The sequence below is a fragment of the Leptomonas pyrrhocoris genome (assembly GCF_001293395.1).
Source record: "Leptomonas pyrrhocoris isolate H10 chromosome Unknown, whole genome shotgun sequence".
Taxonomy (NCBI): Eukaryota; Euglenozoa; class Kinetoplastea; order Trypanosomatida; family Trypanosomatidae; genus Leptomonas; species Leptomonas pyrrhocoris.
In genome coordinates this window covers 1295772-1321569 of record NW_015438361.1, presented here as the reverse complement: position 1 = coordinate 1321569, position 25798 = coordinate 1295772, and the positions used below count along the sequence as shown (strand labels likewise).

The 25798-nt window shown below is 58.3% G+C and overlaps 6 protein-coding genes across 6 annotated transcripts; all 6 read right to left on the bottom strand.

Moving 5' to 3' along the window:
- Nucleotides 1–424: 424 nt before the first annotated feature.
- On the bottom strand, nt 425–2311 carry ABB37_03558 (putative expression site-associated protein 5 (ESAG5); the record flags this gene model as incomplete). Its single annotated transcript, XM_015800938.1, has 1 exon — nt 425–2311. Exon 1 carries the CDS (start codon nt 2060–2062, stop codon nt 425–427), a length of 1638 nt encoding a protein of 545 aa, XP_015660945.1. The 5' UTR covers nt 2063–2311.
- A 453-nt stretch (nt 2312–2764) lies between these two features.
- On the bottom strand, nt 2765–4291 carry ABB37_03557 (hypothetical protein; the record flags this gene model as incomplete). The annotated part of the gene is made up of 1 exon (XM_015800937.1): nt 2765–4291. One exon carries the CDS (start codon nt 4289–4291, stop codon nt 2765–2767), a length of 1527 nt encoding a protein of 508 aa, XP_015660944.1.
- A 974-nt stretch (nt 4292–5265) lies between these two features.
- Nucleotides 5266–5644, bottom strand: ABB37_03556 (putative mitochondrial hypothetical protein; the record flags this gene model as incomplete). The annotated part of the gene is made up of 1 exon (XM_015800936.1): nt 5266–5644. Exon 1 carries the CDS (start codon nt 5557–5559, stop codon nt 5266–5268), a length of 294 nt encoding a protein of 97 aa, XP_015660943.1. The 5' UTR covers nt 5560–5644.
- Nucleotides 5645–6125: 481 nt separating this feature from the next.
- ABB37_03555 (hypothetical protein) lies at nt 6126–8277 on the bottom strand (the record flags this gene model as incomplete). Its single annotated transcript, XM_015800935.1, has 1 exon — nt 6126–8277. The coding sequence occupies exon 1, from the start codon at nt 7596–7598 to the stop codon at nt 6126–6128; it is 1473 nt and encodes a 490-aa protein (XP_015660942.1). The 5' UTR covers nt 7599–8277.
- Nucleotides 8278–9457: 1180 nt separating this feature from the next.
- Nucleotides 9458–10548, bottom strand: ABB37_03554 (hypothetical protein; the record flags this gene model as incomplete). Its single annotated transcript, XM_015800934.1, has 1 exon — nt 9458–10548. Exon 1 carries the CDS (start codon nt 10370–10372, stop codon nt 9458–9460), a length of 915 nt encoding a protein of 304 aa, XP_015660941.1. The 5' UTR covers nt 10373–10548.
- Nucleotides 10549–11389: 841 nt separating this feature from the next.
- ABB37_03553 (putative dynein heavy chain cytosolic) lies at nt 11390–25354 on the bottom strand (the record flags this gene model as incomplete). Its single annotated transcript, XM_015800933.1, has 1 exon — nt 11390–25354. One exon carries the CDS (start codon nt 25352–25354, stop codon nt 11390–11392), a length of 13965 nt encoding a protein of 4654 aa, XP_015660940.1.
- Between the last annotated feature and the right edge of the window lie 444 nt (nt 25355–25798).

The following is a 25798-nucleotide window of genomic DNA, read 5'->3' as shown; positions in this document are numbered from 1 at the left end:
GGAGCCTGCCAGCGTGGAGGCGGAATATCACAAGAGAAAACTGACGGAGAAGCGAAGGAGAATCAGGGGTGGGTGGGAGCACGGTCTACGATGTAAACAACACAGGTTCAACGAAACGACGTTTCGAGGTGGAGAGGGCATAGACGTTCCTTGTATGGGGAAAACGAAATCGGAAGCGGTGCCGCGACAAAGCATGAAAAAGCGGAAAGACGAAAACAACAGTAATGAAAAAAGAAATGCGCCCGTTGAGTGACGCAGAGTAAAACGGAAGAAGACGGTATGAAATGTCGCGCCTGCAGAAATACGGAAAACAAAACAGACGACAAAAGCGAACACGAGCATCCGAGAGTTGAATGGATGCCTGGTGTCTTGAACTCGAGGGTTGTCTAGGCACTTCCGAACGCAGGCGTTTATTGACTGTGTTCTAGCTCAACTCTCTCATAATAAGGGAGACAAACTCACTCATCAGGCCAATGTTGAAGCCGGCGTCGGCTTTCACCAGTGTCATGTCCAGCACCGCTTTGCGAACAAAGAAGGGAAGCTTGTACGGCGATTTAGCGTTGATGAGGGGCATCGCCATTTCGTTCCACATCTCCATTCCCTTCTGCTCGACATTCACCACGTCCACGTCGCCGATCAGAGAAGCCACCACATCCACTCGAAAGTCGTCAACGCGGAGCACCTGGTAGCGAACAGCACGTCCCTTCTCAAAGGTGACGTTCCGCACACCGAGCGTAGCGCTGCACGAAAGCGCGAGGACGGGAATGTCTGAGTGTGCATTCGACTTGTAGTCATCGACAATACCGAGGCGGCGAGACACCTCAATAAACTTCTCACGGCTGGGAAAGTCATGCGTTGACGTGAAGCTCTCGACGGCATCCCGCTCGGCGCTCGTTCGCGGCACGACGTAGAGCCCAACGACAACGTCGCGCAACGTCATCGTCACGGTGTTGACCGGCAGAAACACAGCCACCGGCGGCGAAGAAGCGCGTACCAGTGTGTACATGAGACACTCTGGACACATCTCATACACCCCTGGCAGCACATCCGAGAAGAGGGAGGTGTTCATATCATCCGGCAGATGGTCCTCCCACCGCAGTCGACCGTGGAGGGCGACGTTGTAGAGCACGTTGTTGATGTCGTGCACCGTCGTGTGCGCCGCGATGTCGCGCGGCAGCAACGGTGGGAGGTCGCTGACGGCTGGCTGCGGTGGACAGCCGACCGGCGCAGGCGTCGCATCCAAGACAACCGCCAGCCGATCTGGCGTCATGATGGGTGGGCTCAGTGCACGCAGGTAAAAATCAGCCAAACGGGAATTCAACACTTCCGTCGCCTTGCGCTTGCCGTCGACATCCAGCTTCTTCTGCACCTGCTCGGAGATGTACTTGTCCATCTGCCCGGTAAACAGCTCCACGATAGACTGCGCAATCCCGCAGGCTTTGCTGTCGAGGGAGTGCTGAATCGCAAGGGTGCCCCACGCAAAACTCAACTGCGCGAAGGTGGCGTTCCAGTAGCTCTCCGGCAGCAGCGTGAATCCGATCGTTGTGTCGATGTCTGTTTCGTTCAACGTCGCCGTGAAGTGACCGTAGCAGCGGATGCCCAAGTAGGAGTAGCGGAACCGCGTCTCGTTTACGTCTAGCCCGAAGCCTTTGGCGTTGATCGTCACGCTTTGCGCGTCTGGCGCTGCCGTCTCGATCGTGAGCGAATCCAATGTGAAGTTCATCAGAACCATTTGATCGACCCAGATGTGATCGTCCTCCTGTTCCGGGATGACCGCCGTGTTGATCTCCGCCTTCAAGGCAGGGATCAGCACCGCCTGAGTGAAGGCGTTGATGACGGATGTGGCGACGGAGATCGCTACGTTGGCCGGCCGGCAGTCGGGCTCACCGTACGCACGATGCTCGCTGACGTACATAGGCCGCGTAAACGCGTCTCTGAAGGAACCCCGCATCGCCAATGCACCGCTCAGCAAGACGAGACAGAACACGACGAAAAGCGTCTTCAGCGAACGAGTACTCGTCGTGCGTTCATCTTTGGCGGCGCGGTCTCGCACGAACGCCATGACGAGGCTTGTACGTATGGCTTACGCTTATTTCTTCTGTTTTCTTCGTTGAAACCCGTCCTCCCCAACCACGTATAACAGAGGATACAGCTAATGGTGGATTTGGGAATGCAACTTAGCAGGTTTTTCGATGCAGCAAAATAAAAAAGGTTGTAAAAGTAGGATGTGAGAAAACAAGAGAAAAACAGACAGGTTCGTGTGATTGCTTATAAGAGAGGGTGCGTGTTCATGAAAGGGGCGCGCGCTTCTGCGATGCGAGCACAGCAGAAAACGTGACATGCGCAAAACAACCGGGAGGTGAAGAAACAAAAGGCGGAGGTTGCCGGAAGGAGGATAAGTTGCTCGTGGCGAAGTGCACCGCAACGACGGCGACGACACATCGAATATGCACCCGCATTGTGGGCAAGAAGTCGTCTACAGCGCCACAAAAATGTGTTAAAAGGAAAGAACTATTCTCAACTAAATAATAGCTTCGCCGTTACACCATGTTATCGGTCGAAGTCAGGCACACGACAACGAGTAATTGGCCACAGACGCCAAAGGAACGTTCTGCGGAGATCTCTCGTCGCTTTCCTTCCTGCACCTGCTTCAATTTCCATTTGCTTTCACGTGGATTTCCGCTGACGTGGATGTGCTGAATAGCAATGAAGATATAGATGTACAAGGCGTTCCCGCCGTTCCTCATCAAGAAAAAGCCACCAATCACAGCGGAATCATCGGTCTCACGCACCCGTAGCTTCGAACAGAGACGGACGTTTGCGCCTGCGGTAGCGGCAGCGCCGATGGAAGCGAAGGCGAGTAACGCAGCGCACGGCAGAGCAGAGTCTCAGCACCACTAACCCGCTCCCGCAATTCAACCTTTTGGTTCATCGAGACACCGTCCTCGTTGCAGACATCGTCCATGCGGAACTCAATGGTCTGCAGCGCCGCGTCGTGCGCCAGCAACGCTGACAGAGGCGGCGCACTCAGAGACTCGTCGGTGCGGTAAGCGCCACCAGGCTCGAGTGTCGCGTAGGTTAAGGAGCTGGCACTGACGCCCCTCTTTACCGCCGACGGCGGGGCGGCCTTCCGGTGCGCTTCCACCAGCCGCTCCAGAACGCCCTGCAGAACCAGCAGCGACTCGTCGGTGGAATTTGCCCGCAGGTAGTCCTCCACGAGAATGCACAAGTTTGGCTGCTGCACCACGGAAATTGGGTTATTTTCAATCATCAGAACGCGGTCCATGGGACGGCCCAGCTGCGTGAGGTCCTTCACAGATGTGTTCGCCCCGCTGTACCAGCGCTTGTGACGGCTAATAATGTGATGAAACCACTCGCGCCGTCCACACGCCTGGCCGAGTGCGTGTAGAATTGGGTTGACGTAGTGGGCCGTGCCGGCGGTCCAGACGATGATCTCGACAGGCAGCGCGTGCAGTGCGCGGAGAAGAGTGCCGACATGGGGTCGTGGCTGAATCAGGCCATTTCGCGCACCCACCAGTGTTTCATCAAGATCAAAGACGACGGTGAACAGCGGCAGACCGACTTCCGTTTGGTACGCGTTGTCACCTGAAAGCGGCGCGAGTGCCGGGACAAGGAAGCGTCGATCTCCGGCTGCGGCGCGGCGTTGCTTGCGATTGCGCAGGTGTGTGTGGCCTACCATCGTCACGGTTTCTCGCAGGTTGGTGTCCAGATCGCTCAGTAAGGTTGTGCTGGAGCTCGGCGTCACGCGCGGCGCCGCCGAAAGTGCGGCGCTGCTCTCGGACTTTTTCGCCAAGCGCCGCCGCTGCGGTGTCGCCGTGCGTCGTCGCAGACGGGAATGGAGCGCCTCGGTTGGCTCCGTCGGCTCCGTTGGCACAAAGCCGCTCACACAATAGGGGCCGATCCCCAGCACACCGTCCGCGCAGTTCACACCCTGCAGAGAATCGTCTGAATCGAGTAAGAAATCCTGCATTTGCTCATTCACCAGGTCGTACTCGGAGTACTCGGAATCGCTATCGTATACCTCGTCAAAGCGAACGTAGGTCGACGTGGTCAGAGAGGCGTAGCCCGTTGGCGGGATTTCCTCCACTGCGTCGGCATCGACGCCGATGGTGGAAGGAAAGAGGCACTGCGTGGAGTGGGAGGAACGCAAAGGGCGGCGTTGGAAGCAGTTGCGACTGCGCCGAGCCTGGTTGAGGCCTGTTAAGGTACTGGACGAGCGGGAGCGGCGCAGTGACCCATAGGCCGACCGCTTCGGGTGACTGTAACTCATTTTCGTTGCCGTAATGCACGGCGAAACGAGATGCTGAAAGGCTGCGGCGTCACTTCAGCCTTGAGCCGGTGGTCGGCGTACGATGAGGTTGCGTCGTGGAAGTGGGCGAAATAACAATAAAGAAAAAACCGAAACGAGACGACCAATTTGGCCTTAATGTGTCTCTTTAGCAACACGATCGCATAGGAGCAAATTCTCTTCTTCCTCCACTGCGTTTGCTGACAAAAACAAACTCCAATGCGGAGCGACCCAAACTCTACAAGGAGTGGAGGTCAAAACACCGCTTTCACTTCTCTGTTTCTCCGCTTTTTTTTTTTCGAAGTGTTGTACTGTTATTGTTCCTTTGTATGTGTGTCGGTGTGCGACGCAACGCACGAAATAAAAAGCGCGTTCAATACCAAAAGCGCACCTTCACTCTCAGTTGCCCAATGCAGTTAGACAGCTTCATGTCCATGAAGAGTGAGTAGCGACAGCAAGGAGCGACGTTTACGATCATCACGCGATGAATAATATAAAGAGGAGCCATAAACAAAAAAGAGGAGGTAATCCGTAAGGGGGGGATCTTACTGCTACAAACAAGACATGACGAAGCGTCGCTTTGGCTGCTGTTGCTGTTTCAGCTGATTTCCGGTAGCAAGCGCTGCTCAGGACCGTTCGTCCTCTTCTAGACTCGGTTGGTTGCTGTCAGAAAGCATCACAATCCGAGATCCTTAAGCGTCGTCGAACTGCACCCACAACATCAATGCAAACGTCCGACTCTTTCCTATTATTTTCGGCTCTCCCATGCAGTCGTGCACGGTGACGAATGCGAGGTATTTCTTGCCCTACCAGTTTTTGGTTTGGTTTGGTTCGTTCGAAACGGTGAAGATGAAAGCGAAAACGTGAAGAGTGAAAAATACAAACAAGCAAGAGCAACCCCCATTACTCACGAACACCCATAACACGTGGAAGAAGGGCGCACCATCCATGACACCTTATTTTGTGACAAAGCCGTCCTCTTCTAGCTCCCGCTGGCGAATCCGCTCGTCGCGCGCCTCAATTTTCTTCTGATCCTCGGTCGCCACGTCGTACGGGTTGCCGCGCAATCGATAGCGCGGGTTGACGGCGTTCATCTTGCAAAGTGTCCAGTTGCGCCGCTCCAGGAAGCAGTCGTTGGCGCCGATGCACTCCTCCACTTCGCCCTTTTCCTCGAAGCACTTGGTCATCACAATGCACTCAATCAGGGCGTTTTTCGGACGCCAGCAGATGCTCTTTTTCTCCTTCTCCATTGCCGGCGCAAATCGAGTACGAAGAAGGGAAGGAAAGACAGCGAAAGAGAGCGCCAAAGAAGACAAAAACAAAACACCCGTACCTGTGTCAAAACACGTTGAGAGCAGCCTCAGAAAGGTGAGGAGGATTTTAAGGACGAGGAAGACAGTTGCATGGTGAGCGCAAAGCCAGTCGTGCTCGCTGCAGGTGTGACAGGCGAGGCGTTGAACAAGCCGTGAAAGGCGATTGGTATGGGGAGGAGTTTCCACGGCCCTTATATGTATGTATGTGTTTCCTTTCTGCTGTGGCGCGGAGATCACGCATCTGCGGGTGGTAGCACCGTCCAGAGTACTTCACGGGGCAGGCGCCCCCTTCAGTCTTGTCTAAATGATCAGAGCGATTTATGTCTCATGTTCTTGTCGTCTACAAGCACGTTCAGTAATGGAAGCAATCGAAAAGTATAGAAAAGACACGGCTGAAAGTGCGCAGGTTAAAACGGTCTCACGCACCGCTTGAGCGCGCTCTCTCTTTCTCGCTCGCTCTCCGGTGGTGCAAGGCCGTGCTGGGATGTAGCCCACTACGTGCGTTAGCGTGACACCGGCGGCAGCATCGAATCGGGCACAAGGGTCTCGACCGGCGCCTTTGGAAATCGCACACGGACGGTGGTGCTCTGCCTCCCCGTGCGGTAGAGGTCGATGGAGCCGCCGCACATATCCGTGTACACCTTCGAAGTCGGGAGGCCCACTCCAAAGCCGCCCAGGTGGCTCTCGTAATGCTCGCTCGTCGTCCACCCAAACTTCCAGATGTTCTTAAAATGCTGAGGTTGGATGCCGCCGGCGTGGTCGATGAAGTCGAGCACAACCCACTTGTCGTCCATCGCGTATTTAACGAAAACGGTGATGACAGGCTGCAGCCGCAGCGTTGCCGTGCAGGCGTTCTTGAGAACCTCGCGGAAAATATAAAGGAGATGGCCTTCGATGGAGTAAATTTCAGTAGACGGTACCGGTTCGACTTGCTGCTTGTCTCGTGCATCGAAAGGACAGGATCGCAGCGACGTCGAGGAGCTGATGAGCGTGCCGGCCGGCACCCCCGCCAGAATGCGGGCGTCCTCCTCCACGTGGAGCTCCAACGAGTGGACGCTGCCGTTCTCGACCAAGTTGGAAAAGATGTCGACCACGGCGTTGCCCGCCTGTTGAAGGATCGCCTCGATGTCTGTGTCGTGGCAGATCACGCGCGGTGACTCGCCGGGCAGGGTGAGGTGGAGCAAGTGCTCGTGGATCACGCGCCACGCAACACGGCGGCGGCAAAAGCGTAGAAACCACCGATTCAGCTCGTCGGAGCGGACGGCCGCCTCGTTCACCATCACGTCCAGCAGCGATTGCTGCGGCTGGAGTAGCTTCAACGCGGTGGTCAGCGGAATCGTGGCGTTGTCACCGTTCCAGGTATCCAGAACAGCCTCCACCTCCTCACGGGTGAGTTCGTTGCCCATGGGTCGGCCGTGAGAGCGAAAGCCGCCCTCGGCCACCTTTGCCGGGGCGGAAGGGCCAGGGAGGGCTGCGTTGACACTTTTTCCGTTGCCAAGCACGTGTGGCTCCCCGTCCGGCGGGGGAAACGCGGATTCGAAGATGAAGCTGTCATCGTCGGTGTTGCGTAGGCGCGAAATGGAGGCCGGGGGACCTTTGAACTCATCCCGTACAAGGCTCACATTGGTAGAATGCGCGAGGCCGCCGTCGGGGCGGGAACGCTCCATGCTGCGGTGCAGCGCCACGCAGTAGTTGAACTCACGCAGCACAAACGACTTCACCCATCGCAGCCGCTCCGCGTGCGGTTTATCCAGCGTCTTCAGAATCACCGGCTCCGCAAACGTCTGGTAGCAACGCGAAGTGCGGATAGCCATTTCCCGCACGAGCTGATGCACAACACTGCCCTGCAGCTTCGCAGCGTCCATTCGGCACATCGCCGACAGCTCCATCGGCGTCTGCGGGAGAGAGAGGTAGTGCTGCAGTGTGGATACGTTGCACACCGGTTTGCGCCGCGCTGAGGTAGTAAAACTCTGCATTGCGTCGTCGAGGACGAGAGTCGAATTAGGAACAGCAAGGGAGAAAAGGAAAATAAAATAGCTGAATGGCTTCGAGGTATTTCGTATCCTCACGGCCTGCCTCGATGACGCCGCGAGACGATACGTTCACCTGCACAGCGAGCAGTTTTAATAATGTGTTATCTGCAGAAGGCTGGCACACATTCCGGCCAGGAAATAAAACAAAACAACAGTTTACGCGCAAATCTTGTGGAGCGTTAAAAGTATATGCGGCCTCGAGGTAGCAGCTTTTCTTCAAGTTGAAAGAAAGTGACAATGAAGTGAAAAAAAAAAACGCAACTGGCTTTCTGCGCGAGAAGCACGTTGCGCAACAGCGGTGCAGCGCACGAATTAGGTGTTAGCAGCAGTCCCAGGAAAGTGCCCGGAAAGCGTGGTAAAGTCGAAGAGTGGGTCTTGCACGAGGAAAGCAAAGTCTAGGGGGCAGCTATCACACAAAAGGTACTTATTTGCAAGTACTTTTCATGCCCGCGACTCGCTTTTTCGCTGTTCTTCTCTATAGAGCAGCCTCGCAACGGGTTTCTGTCGTGCGTGGTGAATGCTGTTGTCGGTGCCAAGGAAAACGCATCCGATGAGAAATGCGCTTGCACGGGTCGGTGTGTGTGCGGGTGGGTGGGCGAGATAGCCGGTACACACGCGTACTAAAAACGAGGAAGACGAATGCGGGTATGTAAGATGGAGAGTGATTTGAAAAATCAAATCCGTGCCTGGTGTCGTCATTTACAGATTTGCAGAGCACGAAAAATGTATTTTCACGTAATGCAGCAATGAAGGCTGTTTCCTGCGCTCGTTCTTACCACACTTCTCTTGGTGCTTCTTTATTTAAGATAGAAGAAGAACGGCAACTAACAAGAATGAGCCTAACATGATCGCTGCCTTTTTTCTATCGTTATTTGTTTCTCCAATCGAAAGGCTACTTGGAAGGGCGTGCTGTCTTAATCCTTTTCCTTGTCCTTAGGCGATCAAAGTGAACGTCAGCCAAAAGTCATTTTTCATTTCGTATTGCGTTATCCTTTGGGGTCTTGAAAACAAAAAAAAAGGTGTGCCTCATGTATGTGCTAGCTACCCTCTTTGGAACACGAGCACAGCAAACATGTATCACATCGTCAACGGCGGACAACACAAGAGAGAAAAGAATCAGGCCACAACACGTCACAACACTCACCCCAACAGCGCAGAAGAACCAACAACAAACGCGAAAACTACAACAACAGAAAACAAAATCATAAGGGGTACCGTTGATGTATTTTTTTAACAGTTATTTTTCATGTCATTCCTAATGATAATACAAGTTTTATTTTTCGTCAACGAATCGTTCGCTACATTGCATTAAACTTGCCAGGAAAGGATGCGGGGACAGATGGCTGCGGACGGGTGAGAATGTGAGCCAGTGTTGCTTGCTTCGTCACACCAACGCAGCCGCCAACGCTTCTGGTCCCTTTGGCACTTCCGTTTAAAAGTAGAGCTTCCGCTTCATTGACTTGTACGAGAAAAAGAGGCAAAAGAAAAGGATAGTGTTAGAAGAACGCAGTGGTGCAACAGTAATCCAAAAGAAAAAAAGAAGCCACTGTATTTTATATCGTGACAACAAAGTAGAGCCTTTTTTCCCAAAAGCGGACGGAGAGCAACCTTAGCAGACGCTGCTGTGACCTCACTGCAGCAACGCGCTACGGTGACGCGCACAGGGACAAAACACGCTTGTCCGCATTGCTCCACTCCTTTCTCGGTCACTTTAGATTTACAACGCAGAAAAGAACTGTTTAGCGGAGGCATGATATTTTACTATTATTATTTCCTTAACAGCCACTTTTACAACTGCTGCTTTACCGCAGGTAGATGTCCAGATCTGCCCCGCAATTCGAGGAACTCGTGTTGCAGAGCATGCCGCGGTCCGCGAATCCTTGCTGGAGGCTGTTCTGCAGCGAGAAAAGATCGTTCTCCGCGAGAATGTTCTGCGTGCTGGCCACCACACGCCAGAGCTGCGGCTTGTCTTTTTCGGTGTACCAGCACTGGACGGCAACGCGCAGGTCGAGCGGGCTGCCGTTGTAGTACACCTGCGCGACGCCCTCCAGTGAGTACTTGGCGGTATGAGTCGACGACATCCGCAATGCGCTGCCGCCGAACTCGTGAAAACCTGGGAAGACGGTCTGCAGCTGCGCCACCGTCGAGATACGGTTCTTTTCCTTCGTGCTGAGCGCACTCTGCTGAAGGTACTTGACCGTGCCGTTCGTCGTGGCGATCCCCTTGATGTGGTACGTCACCGTTTCGTAGTCGACGTTGGGCATCACCTCCATCGACACGGTGGGGTACGAGCCGCACAGCTTGTCGAAGATGGCGCGCAGCTCGAAGCGGTAGCCGGAGTCGTCAGAGCGCCGTACCAGACGGAACCCGTGCGAGCCGATGAAGCTGGAACCCGTGTCCAGCACGTCCAGCTGCACCACCGATGCGGCATCGTCGTTCTGGGGTGGGATGTCGAGGGAGCCACGGCGGCTGTTCAGAATCTCGTGCAACGCCGTCACGACCTGCTCGCGTGTGGCGCTCGGGTCCAAGAAGGTGTCGAAGGAGATCTCGTGTGCCCGTTCCTGGCATGGGGATTCGCGGAACTGCACGGCCGAGAAGGTCATGATGAGTGCGATGACGACGACGGAGAAGACCAGAGCGAAGGTCTCGATGCGCTGCCGCAGCGCTATGGCATCGCGGTACGCGGCGTACTTGTTGGGGTCAGCGTGATGCCCCATTTCGGTGAAGTGCGCCTTGGAGTGTAAACGAATTTAAAAGATAAAAATGAGAAAACCAGAGAAGACTATCAGCGGTTTTTTTCGCTAAACAAACAACTCAGATCGACACTGAGAGAATATGAGAAAGAGAGAAAAAAAAAAGAACTGCTCAGGAGACGCTTGTCTGCCACTAAACTAGAGGGGCGAGAGACACAGCATGTGCCAGCGTTCATCAGTGAGGAGTGAAAGGAGGCGACAAGGGGAGAGGAGAGTTCAGGTAAGTTATTCTTTGTGTCCTGTTTTCATGTGAATCGCACCAGCACCAGCGCGGAGTGCAGGAGATGAAACGTGTCTGAGATTCCGAGCAGAGTCCGTTTGCTGAAGGGACTGCCAACGCAGCTGAAACGACGACGTTGTTTCGCCCAACACGGATGGCGCTCCACTGGTTCGCCCCAACGCCGTCTACAATACTTCTCGAAGGGGCAGAAAATAGATTTCGGCCTTCGACGCGACTCACTAACACACAGTCGTGACTTGCTCTCTCTCTCTCTTGGTTTTTCTGTTGCGGTTCACGCTCGTAGCACTGCTGTTACATCGAAGAAAAGAACAAGACAAGAAAGGTCCTGACAGCGTGACCAGTTATTTACATAAAACATAGTAGTAAATGCGCCGCTCCATTCGTGTTGGTCACGGGAGCTTCTGCTCCGTTCTGTTGTACATCACAACCGAAAGCACCGACATAAAGAAAACATCCAGGGAACACCCACTGGCCAACGCTGAAAATAGTAGATCAAATGAAGCGCACTCTGGCAAGCACTCACGCAGACACAGCGCGGGAAAGAAAGGATCTAATCACCGTTAAGCAAAAGAGCCATCAACTGTAATCAAGTAATTCTCTACAAACGACTCAGCACTCAGTCTCAGAAAAAGCCTTTAACAAGCACACGTTAAAATAGAAGGGAAAAGACAAGCGTATGCAACGGCCAACAGCAGCGCCAAGCAAAAGGCGAAGTAAAGAAAAGAGAAGCTGTCTCGCTCTCAATCATCAGAGTCCAGCAGCAGCGCCACCGACTCCAACACCCACAAAGAGGGGTGCATTTTTGACGGCAAGTCAGCCATGAACACTAGGCCCACACCGGCAGCGTTGCGACGATCGCCGTTCACGTACACCGGCGTCTTGAAGGTGCCCACCGTCTTCACTCGCGACGACTCCGTCGGCACGATCTGCAACACCGGCATCTCCGCAATCAGCTGCTTCTTCATTTGCGCGGCCAAGGCGTGCGTGCTCGAATCCCAGCGTGCACCTTCCAGGAAAAACCCGCTCACGTACGCGCCGTCCTCCGGGGCCGCCGTCACATCGTCCGCGGAGGCGAAGGAGGTGACGGTGGTCATGATGGTGGAGCGGTCGAGCGGCCACACGTACTTGCGGCACGTCACTTGCACCAGCGCGGAGAGATAGGAGTCGGGCACCATGAGCCCCGAGAGCCACATGCACTTCGGCTCGCCGTCCATGCTCCACGACAAGTACTGCTTGTAGCGGCGCTGAAAGTGCGCCATCCACCGGCCGAGGTTCTTGCGCGTCGCGGGGGCGTAGCGGCGCCACGGCTGCGGCAGCTGGCCGTTGTCCAGCGCAGAGGCCAGCTCGTCCAGTTCCCCGCTCATACCAATTACACCCGCCAGCGCCTTCTGCAGCTCCTTCAGCGAAGTCGTCATGGCGTTCACAAGAATGTTCCATCGCTCGATCTCCTGCAGCAGCACGACCTGCGTCGGCTGGACGGCGTCGTAGCCGCTCGCCGCGGCCCGCTCCACCTCCTTGCGCGACACGACCTTTATGTCAAACGGCTCCGGGATCTGTGCGAGGATCTCCTCCGTAAACCGCGTCAACTTCACCTCGCGAGTCTCCTCTCCGACGGCGACGGCGCTGGCGCGCGGCATCAGCTCCATCAGGCTCGACCACAGCGTCTCGGTGGAGTGCCGCAGGTAGCCGGTCTCGGCGTTGGGGTGCAGGCCAAAGACATCCGGCGCGTTCGTGTTGGGGAACGAATCCACCAGCGCCACCATCTGCGTCAGCGTGACCTTCTTGTCCGGGTCCGTGCTGCCGGGCGGTAGGCAGTAGTCCACCACACCCTTCTCTACAAAGAAGTGGAAGGGCTGGAAGGTGTCAAAGAGGTAGTCGCCGAAGTACTCCTCGAGGTACGTCGTGACGATGCGCCGGTCCATGCCGTCCGTCACACGGCCGCCGTACATGGCTTCCCCGACGAGGTAGCGCAGCGTGTCCCACGGCAGGGGGTCCTTGTTCAAGTACGCCTTGGTCAAGTACGTGTCTAGTAGCCGCATCGACACCGAGAAGTCCGTCTCGTTGAAGTCGTAGGTCACGTTCCAGCCGATCTTGCCGTACTTGCGGCGCTCCTGCACCACGGCGTGGAAGAAGGCGAGGGTGAAGACGAGGGGGCGGAAGGCCCAGTGCGGGCACACATCCAGCTGGTCCTCCGTGACCTTCGAGAAGGTGTTCTTCATGTTCATCTTCAGCCCGTTCGGCGGCTCATTCACCACCTTCAGCGACCGCTGCAGAATGCCCATCGGGAACTGCGCGCTCGGTTCGGTCGTCAGCCAAAGTCGGAACTGCTCGTGCACCTGCGTGGCGTCCATCTTCTCCATCACCTTCTCCAGGTCCTTCATCCACGCACTGAGCAGGTGGCAGTTCTGCAGCAGCACCCAGTGGCCACGCGTCGCACCCACCTCCACCAGCTTCATCGCCTCATCGCCCTGGCCCTGTCCGAGCGCGATAGAGCGCAGCTTGTCCAGCCCGACTTCCTTCGTCGCGAGCTTCACAATTTCGTCCGTCGGGTTCGCACCCGGCGAGACAACGCACACGATGGGCGACATGGACGAGCTCTTCTCCAGCACCTCCTTGTAGCGCAGAATCGGCGGCACGACGAACTGCTCGCCCAGCAGGTCGCAGTTGGAGATGAAGTTGGTGACGGCGCCGTACACGCGGTCCGACCGGAAGCAGCGCAGCAAGCACAAAATCTGGAATTCGCTGACCTTGGCAGAGTAGCCGCAGGGAATCGCATTGCTCTCCGACTCCTCCGGTCGGTCAAGCGCCGACCACGCCTGCCACTCCTCCAGGTGCTCCGCCACGTCCTCGGCGAGGTGCTCAAAAGCCTCAATGCTGGTGGAGAGCTTGCAGACATCGTTCCACTGCCGCTCCGTCAGCCACGTTGCCGGGTTCGGCGGGAAGCTCTTCGACGCGAGCACGCAGCCGCGCAGGAAGAACTCGAGTTCGTGCTGCAGCATGCGGCCGTCCTGACCCAGCAGCCGCACCGCCATCTGGAACGACAGCATCAGCTTGTCCTTGGCGAAGATGCCCATGCAGACATACGAGTATAAGTTGTACGTGAGCGTCTGAATGATGTTGCGCAGGCGGTCCTGAATCTCAAAAGAGGCGTCGCTCTTGGTGATGGAGTAGCCAAAAACGTCGTAGAGGAAGGCGGAGAGGGAGTACTCGTACATGGAGTTGATCGCCGACAGCTGTGAAATGATGAAGTACAACACCGCGCCACGCTTCGCGACTGGCCGGTACTGCTGGCGCGACTCCTCCGTCGTCTGGGCGGTCTTCTGCGCCTGCTGCAGCTTCTGCGCCACTTCGGTAGCGCTGCTCTTCGTGTTGCCGAGCGTGGCAATTAAGTCGTCGTTGTCGAGTATGTTGCCGGTGGCCAGCGTCAGCTCGCGGATCAGCGTGTCCTCCAGCTCCTTCAGCTGTGCGCGGCTCTCCGCCATCGTCTGCACCAGCTCTTCGCTCTGCCGCTGCAAGTCGCTGCGCTCGCTCGCCACTACGTAGTTCAGCAGCTGCGCCTCAAGGCCGTCCTCGGTGACGCCGTAGTTCAGCACGAGCGTCTTGCCGAAGACCTCCGCGGCGTAGTTGGGGTTCGGCAGCTTCGTGCACAAGTAGAGCTTGAAGTTGTCGTCCCACGGGATGTCCTTGTCGCCGATGCGAATGAGCCGCTGGCCGGACTCGTAGCGGAATTGCGGATCGAGCACGGAGTCGATGATCGGGTCAATGAACTCGTCCACGTTCTCGAAGAGGAAGGGGTTGCCATACTGAATGGAGAACTCAAGCTTCTTCAAGAAGTCGGGGTCGCTGAAGGTGGCGGTCTCGAAGCGCGGGTTGCCCTGATGCTGCCGCTTGATCCAGCTTACGGCTTGCATCTGTGGATCGATGCAGAGGGGGAAGCGGATCTTGCCGGAGCGCTTGCCTTTGCCCGTGTAGTCGGTGCTCACCGATGTCAAAATACCGTTCTGCACCGACAGCGCGTCCGAGGGCAGGCCGTCGCTGGCCCACTGCGAGACGGCCACGTCGTCCGTGAGAAGGTGCCGCACATCGAAGCGCTCCGTCAGCGGGATGCCACGCTCGCGCAGGTCCGGCAGCCACATGTTCTCCAGCGCTTCCTGTCGGTAGGGATAGGTGAACGCACCGAGGTACGACAGAAAGGCAGCCCCGGCAAGGCAGTCTCCAACCAGGCGGCTGCGCGACGCACTCAGCGACGCCTTCTCCTCCGTCCACCGCTTCCGCTCCGAGCTGAAGCCGTCGATGAGCTTGTGGGCCGCGTTGAGGCGGCGCTCCATCACTTGCTTCTCCTCCTGCAGCTGCCGCGCCTCGGCCATGCCGGCCTCCAGCTGCTGCTCCAGCCGGTGCAGGCTCTCTGTCAGGCGGTCGATTTCGTCGCGGCAGGCCTGCAGCTGCAGCTCCGCCGTCTCTTTTTGCTTCTGCAGCTGGCGCACGCGCTCCTGCTTTGGAAACACCTCCTTCGCCACGTTCCAGTACTGCTTCATCGCCTCCACCCAAATCATGAGGCCCGAGGCGGCTATGCTGACCTTCTTGAGGTCGTTCGAGTTGACCGGGAACTCCTTCAGAATCTTGTTGATCTCGTTCATCTTGGCCTGCGTCAGCGTCGGGGTGAGGGTGTCGATGTCCACCAGCGAGCGAATGAAGTCCGCCTGGCCCATCATGATCTTGCCCGACTCCCACGTCGCCGGTACGCCCTTCACGACGCACACCATGCGCACCACCGCCACCACGTTCACCGACGGCTTCGCAAACGACCGCAGTTCCGTGATACTCTTCGGATCGATGTGCCGGACAGCTTCCATCGCCTCAGCCAGGGCCGGCATCGCCTGCTCCAGTACCACCTGCGCCTCGGCCGACTCCTTCTCGATTTCAGCGTTCTGAATGTTCAGCTCCTCCTCCATCTTCAGCGACTCCTCCTTGCGTGTCTCGTTCGTCTGCTTCTGCTCCTTGATCTCGTTCGTCATTTTGCCGTTGATTTCTTGCTTCTCGCGCAGCGTAATCTCCTTCTCAGCCAGCTCCTCCTTCATCACCTTCACCTCCGACTCGGCGTGCTGCAGCTTCTCCAGGCCGATGGTGAACTTCTTGACCAGGTCATCAATGTCCTCGCGCCGCGTCACGAGCAGCTTCGCGTAGTTCGCCAGGAAGCCGAGGTAGTTCTTCGGTGTCACGTAGTTGTGCCGCTTCAGCTCGTTCTGGTACTGACTCGACAGCTTGTCGGCCGTCAGGTGTACCAGCACCATGTGCTCCACAATCGGTGTGCGCAGCTCCTCCGGCAGCGTCTCCTCCGCAAGGACTTTCCGGCCCACCGCCTCCAACGCCTGCGCGGGCCACTTCTGGAACCAGTCGATGGTCGTGTTGTTGATGAGGCTGGGGAAGTTGCGGCAGCGAGTGCGCAGGGCGTCGCCGGACGGGCTCATGGAAAGCACCACGTGCAGGTTGTCGCGGCAGCGTGCGATGAAGGCGGTCCACTTGTTGTCCTTCGACGGCGCGAGACCGGCCGCCTCGACCTCCTCCGCCACGCTCGTGTACAGGGGCTCCTTCTCTTCTTCGGTGAAGAGCGCCGGCACCATGCCGGAGGCCAGCAGGTTGTTGATGTGCTCCAGGAAGCCCTCCTCCTTGACGTGTCCGTCCATGAACAGAAAGATCATCTTCTCCCGCTGCACACCCACGCGCTGGTAGAGCTTCTTGAGGTCTTCGCGGAAGGCGTCCTCGCCGTAGTTGCGCGCCAGGACAATCTCGAAGACACCCATCTTGCAGATCGAGGCGGCCAGCTTCGTTAGGGACTGCTTCCCGCTGCCACCCACGCCGACGAGCAGGCAGTGTCCGCGCGGCAACGAGAGGACACGTGTGATGCGCAGCAGGTGCTCCAGCGCCATGTCGAACATCACCAAGTCGATCTTTTTGACGGGGGTGTTCATCTCCTCCATGATCGCCTCGACGAGCTCACGAGGGCGGCTGTAGGACGGGCCAAAGTCTTCGTAGATGTGCAGTGGGTCAAAGGAGCTGTCGGGCTCGAAGTCGCCAAAGTCGCCCAGCAAGAGTGGGTCTGCCAGGATGGCTGCCTGATCTTTTGGAAAGTTCTGCAACACCTGCCTCTCAATGATCTCGCACACAAAGGCCTTGTCGTCCTCGTCCGCCATGCGGTCCACCAGCACCCGCGTCACCTCGTTTCGCCACAGACGCACCATCGAGCCGGGTGTGGGGAACTTCGCAGGCGTGGCGCGGCACAGCCCCTCGTACACGCGCGACAGGTCGCGCAGGTTGAAGATGTAGTGGAACTTGGCCGGCGTCGCAGGCAGGGCAGTGACGAGCTCTTGATAGAGCTGCAGCGTCATCGACGTGATGATGGTTGAAAAGCCCTCCTCGACCGGCATCGTCTTGTACGCGTCCGCGAGAATCTGCTGATAAATGGTGTGGATCGACTCATCCTCGGGAAAGAGAATGTTGAAGACGGTGAAGAGGGAGACGAAGCGAGGATCAAGCGCGTTGCGGCCACCGCCGGGCGGCGCCATGGCCGAAACGAACTGCGTATCCCGTACGCTCTTGAAGAGCAGGTCCTTGCGGTCGTACCACGAGTTGTGCTCAATGAGCAGCTTCAGGAAGGCAATGGGCTGCTGCGTGCCGTACAGGTCCACCTTGGGCATGTTGATGTCGTCCACAAACACAATGAGCCGCTTCTTGGCGGGGGGGCCGAGGACGGTGTTGGTGCGCTTCTCGATGTTGTCCTCCATCGTGCGCTGCGCATCGAGCGAGGTGGTGCGGGAGCTGAAGTTCATCTCGAGCAGCATCGCCTCCAGATGCACGTCCTCGTCGTTGTCCAGCGTCTCGCCACTAGCCTCCGTGTTATTGTCGTCACCATGCAGAGACCGCCACTTCAGCAGCTGCAAGTATGACTGGATTGTCACCGTCTTGGCAGTGCCGCTCTCGCCGACGAACATGACCGGGGTGCGGTTCAGCACAATCTTGTTCAGCAGCCACATGTTGCGCTCTGTGTCGACAGTCGAGACGAGCAGCGAGCTGAAGGGCTGCCCGGGCGTGCGCACGAACGGTTTCACCAGCACGTTCCACGGCTTCCAGCGGCTGTCCTGCAGGTCGAAGTAGTAGTCGTACAGGGTGCGCTTCTCCGGCAGCGAGCCGGAGCCGACGAAGCGCGTGAGGAAGTTGTCGCCAACGTCCTGCAGCGACCACCCGCTGAGCCGCTTCAGCAGCGTGTCGAAGCGGAGGCGGTCCGCCGGGGTGCTGATGAGGGCACCGAAGCTCCACACGCAGGCGAAGATGAAGACCGCCTGCAGCGTGCGGGGCTCCAGCGAGGTGGCGCTTGGCGAGACGGTGTGCAGCATCGTTGTCAGCTGCCTCACCATGTTCAGCGCCTGCGTCGGGATCACAAGCTTCGGCGGCGTCGACAGCGTCGCCTCCTTCGTCGTGCCATCCAAGATGAAGGCGATGAGGGGGGGCACAAACTGCTCTACGAGCTCTTCCAGTGTCTCCTGCTCGTCGCGCGGCCGCGTCAGCTTCCACGCGTGCATGTACGGCCGCCAACCAAGGTTAATAGGGTCGAGGAACACCATGCCCACACGAGACACGGTCGCAGGAGAAGCATACTGCAGGTCGCCCACCTCGAAGAGCAGCGAGCACTGCGAGTGCAGGCGAATACGCTCGCCGTTTGGCAGCGTGAGAAGCTTGTTGTCGTCCATCACGGAGTTCATGTCTTCCACCCACTTCGCATCCACGTCGCCGTCAAAAATGACATAGCGCCGCTCGCGCTGCGTGCCCTCGGCGGGCCGGTTGATGTTGCGGAATATGTTCGAGAAAATGCCATCCGTCCAGTTGCGCGTCATCGGGTCCATCATGCCGTACAGCGCCGACGTGGGCTGCGCCTTCGGGTTGATCACGAAGGACTTGGTGGGGAGGCCGAGCTCCGTCTGCGCCTTGCACAGCGTGTCAATCACCGTCGACTTGCCGCCGCCGGTGGGGCCCACCACCATCGACGTGTGTCGCGTCTGCATGGTTTCGTACAGCTGCACCACCTTGTCGATCTGCTTCGAATTGATCTGAAAGCCGCACTCCCTCAGCACGTTCGTGCTCGCCTTCGCGAGGTTTTCCTGCGGCACACGGGTCGGGTCAAGACCCGGAAAGAGGTCGCCCATCAGCCCTTTGAAAAGCGGCTCGTCTTGCGCGATGAACTTCGGCGCGTTCATATCACGCAGAGCCCGCATGAGCACCGACTCCTCCGACAGCTCCGGCGAGCCGCGCTTCAGCTGACCGGCCATCACCAGCACCGCCTTGAGTGCGCGCAGGCCCCAGTCGTAGTGGTGCTGCTTCGACAGCTGCCCCCTCGCGAGGGAGTACAGCGTCACCATCTTGCGCGCCAGCTCGCGCGCGGTCGTGAAGCCCTCGGAGAACAGCATGTTCTCCGCGATCAGCTCCATGTCCGGCACCACCATCACCACCGGGCGGAAGAGTGCCTTGAGGTTGTCGGGCAGCTCCACACGACCGGCGTAGCCCGGGTTCATGGTGATAAACGTGCCGACGGTCGGCACCAGCCGGATAACGCTGTCGCAAAACAGAAACTCCTTGTCGCCGGCACGCAGCGCGGCCTGAATCGAGCGCAGCTGCTCGGACACGACGGAGAGCACCGGCAGCTCGATGCGGTTGAACTCGTCGAAGCATCCCCACGAGCCGGCCTGTGACAGTCCCGAGAAGATGGTCCCCATCGCCTTGTAGTCGAGGCCCTCACCGCAGTTGAAGACGACGCACTGAATCGCCATGGCCTTGGCCAGGTCCTTCACCGACTCCGTCTTGCCCGTACCGGCCGGACCGCCCGGCGCGCCGCCGAGGCAGAAGGTCAGCGCCTGCGTGAGCGTCATGAAGCAGCGATCCGTGAGCGGGGTGATCACGAGGCGCCCGTTCAGCCCCATGTACTCGAAGCCGTAGTTGAAGCGGCCGGTGCACTGCGCAATCGTGCACGTGTCCACCGCGCGCTCCCAGTAGAAGCGCAGCTGCGACTCCCAATCAAACTCTCTGGCGTCGGTAACGGAGTCCCGAACGAAGCGATCCACAATGTCGCGCCCGTGAACGTCGACGATGATCAGGGTGTTGATCTTCTTGCGGTACTGCTTCTCCATGTCCTTGTCCATCTCCGCGACGAGGTCGATGAGTTGGCGGCTGAGGGCCCCGGATAGCTCCTTGACGGCGCTGCGCTTGCCTTTCTTGAGCTGCTCAAACGCGTGTTCCACCTCGTAGGTCCAGAAGATCTTCGCGCCGGTCAGGGTGACCATTCCGTGATACTGCTTCACCCACTCCAGCCGCGGCATCTTGGGGTAGTAGAAGACACCAGCCTTGAGGATGTCGTGCAGCGTCTGCCTCGACTCGTCAAGGACGGCCTGCAGCCACTCCTCCACCGGCCGGCCCTCCGTCTTGACCACCGTGCCAAAGTCCAGCCGCTCCCCCTCCTGCGACTCCACGCCGCAGATCGTCTCATCCCGCTCGCTCTTGAAAATCAGCCGGGCGCAGTTGTCGAACATCTTCAGCATGTGGTCCTGCACCGCCTTGGCGCTGCTGGTGGCGAGGATGGAAAGCAGCTCGTCGTCCGAGATGAAGTAGAATCGGGGAAAGAGACGGCGCTTCGTCTCTAGGTAATTCGACAAGTCCTTCTGGCACTCCTCAAGCTTCTCTTCGAGGTAGCGCAGCTCCTCCAGCCGACCGGCCACGTTGCAGCACTGGCTTACGTTTGGCGCGGCGCTCGTATCGTTCATAATGCGCACAAACTTCTTGTCGAGGTCGTTGAACTTCGCCGCCTCCTTCGGCAGCTGCTGCACGATATCCTCGTTGCCTTTGAAGATGGACTCCAGGTACTGCCACTTCAGCTGCACCGTCACCCAGACCGAGAGCACGTCGCTCATGATCGACAGCCGCCGCTCCCACATTTTCACCTCGTCGATGAAGGGCTGCGCCCACTTGACGTTCGCGATGGACTGCATCTTGAGCGTGTTGTCGTCGACGGCCTCTTGAATCTCGCTCGTGTCCGTCAGCACGTCGCACCGCGGATGCCCCTTGCGCGGGGCGTACGGCACGGGCGAGAAGCTCCTCTCCGCCCAGTACTGCTTGATGGCGCGGATCTCTTGTTCGATGCCCTGCTCGCGTGCTGCGGCCAGCACAACGTGGTCAACCTCGTCGCTGAAGCGGAAGAGCTCCATCGCGATGAGCTCGTCGAGGTTGATTTGTTCGTAGTTGAAGTCCTTCCCGGTGGCCCGCATCAGCTCCGTCCAGTGCCGCGCCTTCAACGCCGGGCTCTTCAGCTTCGCGAGCAGCGGTAGCGAGTTCTGGAAGTTGATGATGAGCTGCTGCACGCCGGGGAACGGCTCCACGGTGCCGTAGTGCTTGCTGAGGATGCGCGCCTGCTTCGCCCGCTCCTCCGTGGTGGCCTCCAGGTCGGGCAGCAGGAGATCCTTCCAGCTGCTGCGGTTCCACCGGCGGAGGTCGCCCATCCACTGCTCGTACAGGTCGTACACCGTCTCGATCTTGGCCAGTTCCTCGTTCAGCTGCTGCAGCGACGTGTGACTCGTCAGGGGGAGATCGAAGAGCTTCTCCGCCTTTGTGAGCTGCTCGCGCCGCACCTGCAGCTCCGTCAGGCGCTGCCGCCACTGCTTCTTCGACTCGTTGCCCTCCGCCAGGTCTATGTCCGCGCGTCCAGGGCCGGAGCGGCGGAACTCGCCCAGCACCTTCGCCCCCTCGTTCAAAAACTTCTCCACCTCCTTCACGGTCAGCTCACGGAACTGCACCTTGCGCGGCTCCAGCGCGACGCCGGTCTGGTGCACCCGTGCCAGCGAGCACGACCACATGTCCTGCAGACTCATCGCCAGTTTCACCTCCTCGGGATCCAGGGCGACGCCAAAGTGTTGGAGAGAACTATATACATATTCCATTTCTTTGATCGCCTGCTCCACCGTCAGCGAGGACGTGCGGGCGCTGTGCATCACCTCCAGCACCGCCTTCAGGTCGGCGATGTTGTCGCACGGCCGCGCCAGGTCCTCGTTGATTTTGCGGATGTTATTGTACATCGCCGTCATGCGCGCCCGCACTGTGTCGTTGAGCTGCGCGCCCTCCATCGCGACCCACTGGTACACCTGGTCCACCAGCTCCGTGTAGAAGGGTGTCTCGTCGCACCGCATGAATCCAAAGTCGTTGATGTGCTTCTCCTCGTCGAAGTCGTGGATCATGTTGAAGTACAGCTGAAACTTCGCATCGTAATCGATCCACTGCAGCTGACTCTTCGCCTGCTGTTCAACCGAGATCTTCTTGTCCGCCAAAAAGACAAAGCGGTAGCGCTGCAGCATCTTGATGTTGGTCGCCAGCGCGCCGAGGTGGGTCTGAATGGTGCGGTTAATCAGCGCCTGGAGCTTGTACACCTGCGGGAGGCCGCAGATGTCCTGGTAGTAGGTGAACAGGGTCGCGTAGTCTTCCTCGGCGGGCCGGGGAATGATCTCACCCTGCGTGAACTCCAAACAGGTCCCACGCATCCACCGCTGGAAGTGCTTTGTCGTCTCGATGATGCCGGACTGAATCTTGTGAAACGCGGTTGTGATCTCCTGCTGCTGCGGCGTGTAGGTCGGCTCGCTGGTCAGGAGCACGGTGACCTTGAAGAGCGGGGGCCGACGAGCATAGCTGCGCGACGAGGTCGTGTAGCCGACGAGCTTCGCAAAGGTGGCGAGCGACCGCAGCACCATCTGCGTCAGCGCCCGCCAAATGCGCACTTCCCAGTGGCTGTAGTACGAAGCGAGAATGGTGCACTTGCCAGTGTGCGTGCCGACTAGCTGACTCTCCATCTTGGTGAGCAGCGGCTTGGCGGTGCGGTAGGCACGCATGCAGCGCTCCAGCTGGTCCACACGGCGGTGCTCCATGATGTCGACGAGCGTCTGCAGCTCCGGCAGCTCGCCACCCGCCTGGAGCAGCTCCTCGTACTCGGGCATCAGCCGCGTCGAGGCGATCGCGTGCACCACCTGCGTCTGCAGCCCATCCGCGCTCTTGCGGACCTCGCGGCTCAAGTTGCGGAACTTGGTGATGGCCCGCTGGCAGTTGTTCACGAACTCAGGAATGGAGAGACTCGTCCAGTTAATGTCGTGAAATCCCGGCTCCAGCGCCTGCTTAAGCTCGCGCACTTCCGCGGCCAGAATCGCCAGCTCCGGCCCGGCAAGGGCGCCCAGCTCGTAATTGAAACTGACCAGCATCCCATTCAGCGCGTCGACGTAGCCGTGGTAGGCCTCGTCCTGCAACGTGATGTGCAGCACCTCCTTCGGCATCTCAAACCCAAGCCGATCCAAATATTTGGTCTCGCGAATCATGTCGAAGATCTGCCAGTTGAAGTTGACCTTGTACGTCCCGTCCGACTCCGCGCGCAGTATATTCCACTTGAGTGAGGCCGGCGCCGGCACTCGCACCTGCTCCCGCCACTGCAGGAAGCGCGCGGTGGAGTACTCCTTCATCTGCCGCGACGTCTCCACGTACTTCGCCTTGACTTGCTGGCCCATCGCCGTCTTCAGCATACCCTCGTGCTGAAAGCGCAGAATCGGTTTCTTGAGACGCTGGAAGAGGGACATGCTCCAGTGAATCGAGCCGGCCACCGGCGGCTGGTTCTTCGTGAGTGGCGGGTGGTCTTTGTTCTCTTGGAAGATGCGCTGCACGTTCTCGATCTCGGCGAAGAACTGCGCCAGAATGCGGTCGGCCTTTTCGGACAGCAGGGCTGAGATGTCGAGCGAGTTGCCGGTGCGGTCGGGGCGCCGCCGGATCTTCTTGAAGGACACGAGCAACTCAAAGGCTGACTCCGCGCTGCGCAGGTCGTCGTCGAAGATGCGGTTGATGAAGAGGGACACCTCGTGGTCGAGGCTGGTGACAGCAGTCAAAAAGCCGGAGAAGACGACCTGCCAGTTGTGCGTCGCCCGCTTCTCGAAGGGGTCGAAAGTTAGCGTTTCGAAAGGGCGCTTCAGCTTTTCAACGTCCTTCAAAATGCGCTCGATGCTGGTGGTGTCGGTGAGCACCGTCTTCAGCTGTGCGCTGAGAACGGTTGTGTAGTACTCCACCGTCTCGATCACCTCGAGCAGGTCAATACAGCGGTCCGACATGTAGTCGGTAACGTCGAAGAGGCGGCGCTCGTCAAAGGTCCAGTGCTGTTCGCTCTCGGAGTTGTTGATCTCCGCCTGCACAAATTTGTACACGGCCTTCCACTTGAGCAAGCACTGTTGTCCCGCCTGGACCTTCGCCTTCGTCTCCTCCGGAGGCAGTCCCAGCACGGTGCGAAAGTCGATGTGCTCACTCACCTTCTGCGCGATGAGCCGCGAAATCTTCTCCAGCAGCCCCACCATCCGCTCCTCGGTGGAGTAGTAACGGGAGATGATCCACACCATGCGCAGCGCCGTCACCATCGGGGAGATCGTGTCAATGAGGGGCTGCAACGAGCCGTTCTTTGGGTCGATGGAGTTCAGAGTGCGGAAGTGGCGGTCGAGGGTGCCAAGAAATTTGACGTTGTCTTTGGCCTCTGCGTACATGCGAAAGAACTGCGTTATCGTCGAGGCGATCATGGTGGCCGACGTGCACTCCCCCTCCTTTGCCACCTTCAACACAAACCTGGCCTGTGATGAGTTCAGCTGCTCGTACAGGGCGCTGATCGTGCTGTAGCGCTCGCGCCAGTATTCGATCTCGCCCAGCGGACCCTCCTTTTGTGGCTCGAGTGACATGGCATAACTGATCTCGGCCTGCCACTGCGACACGGTCGCGTCCACCTGGCGCAAGACGTCCCTGTTGCCGAGTGCCGCCTGCAGCTCGGACTCCGTGTCCTCCAGCGCGTATAACTCCTGCGGAATGGGGAGCTTGCGCTCGGCGCTGACCTGGTCCATGAAACCACCAAGCTGCGTGCCAAGACGGTTGATCCAGAGGTGGATCTCGCTGTAGAGCTGGCGGCTGTTCCCGATCGCCGTGACGCCATCCGCAGCCGCGTCGGTGCTGACGCTGATGGCACCACCTCCGCTGGCGGCCTCCGCATCCGGCGGCGCGGGAGAACCGTTCGCCCCGCCGTTTACCGCAAGCGCCATCAGTGTCTTCCGCTTGCCCGCAGCCTGCTCCATGTCCTGCAGCACTGGCTCGAAGACGTCCATGAGCAGTACGTAAAAGGAGTTCAGCGACGGCACTGGCATGCCCGACATCTCAAAGGCGGAGTGGATCGGGTTGGCGGGGTTCGTTGCCCAATCTGCGGCGGCCTCGGCGGAGATGTCGATGTGGTCCGTCCGGACAAAGTAGAGGCAGCGGCTGTGGTCGGGCACGGAGAGGGCGGAGCAGGTGATATTCGCGTTGTGCACCACGCCGGAGGACACACGCAGCTTCTGCGCCGTGTGCCCGCCGTCGTGAAGGCGGCTCCCCGGTGTCGCAGCGAGGAAAGGGACCGCACTGCCCAGCGCCCCCACGTACTCCTTCTCGCGGGCCACAATGACAAAGGAGACCCGCAGGGCGCTGTCGAGGTCCTCGAAGGTTTCTAAGATGGTGCGCACGCCCTGCGCATCGAGGAAGAGATCTTCGAACGAGGCGGGAGTCACGCCGTACATGTTGTTGCGGATTTGCTCCGCGACCCACGCAAGGCGTGGGTCCACTTCGGCTCCTTGTAACATCTGAAAGTTTTAAAAAAGAACAGAAGAGAAAAAACCCTTTCAGATGAACAGAAAGAAGGCGAAGAGGGAGAGAAGGAAAACAAAACAAAGCGAGTTGAAGCGAAGCAAAAAAAAAGGCTCCGTCTCTGCTTGCCGAGTCGGCGTGGCTTGTTTCTTTTGTTACGCCTCGAGGCAGAAAGAAAGACCCGTGATGTGGCCTACGTCCGTTTGGTGGAGCGTAGCTTTCAGAGATGTCAAGTGAAGGTATGGAGAGAGGAGCAGCAGGCAAGAGGGAAAAGTGGAGAGGGAGAGGGGAGAAGCTACCTGCGACAACATCTGCGCATGGGGAAACATCACAGTTCTGCCTTTTGATTCGTTGTTGCCATAACGTACCACCACGATTTGGGGAATGAAGACGACAGCGAAGATGCCTAGCGCACATAACTGCCGCAGATTTTTGGTGGT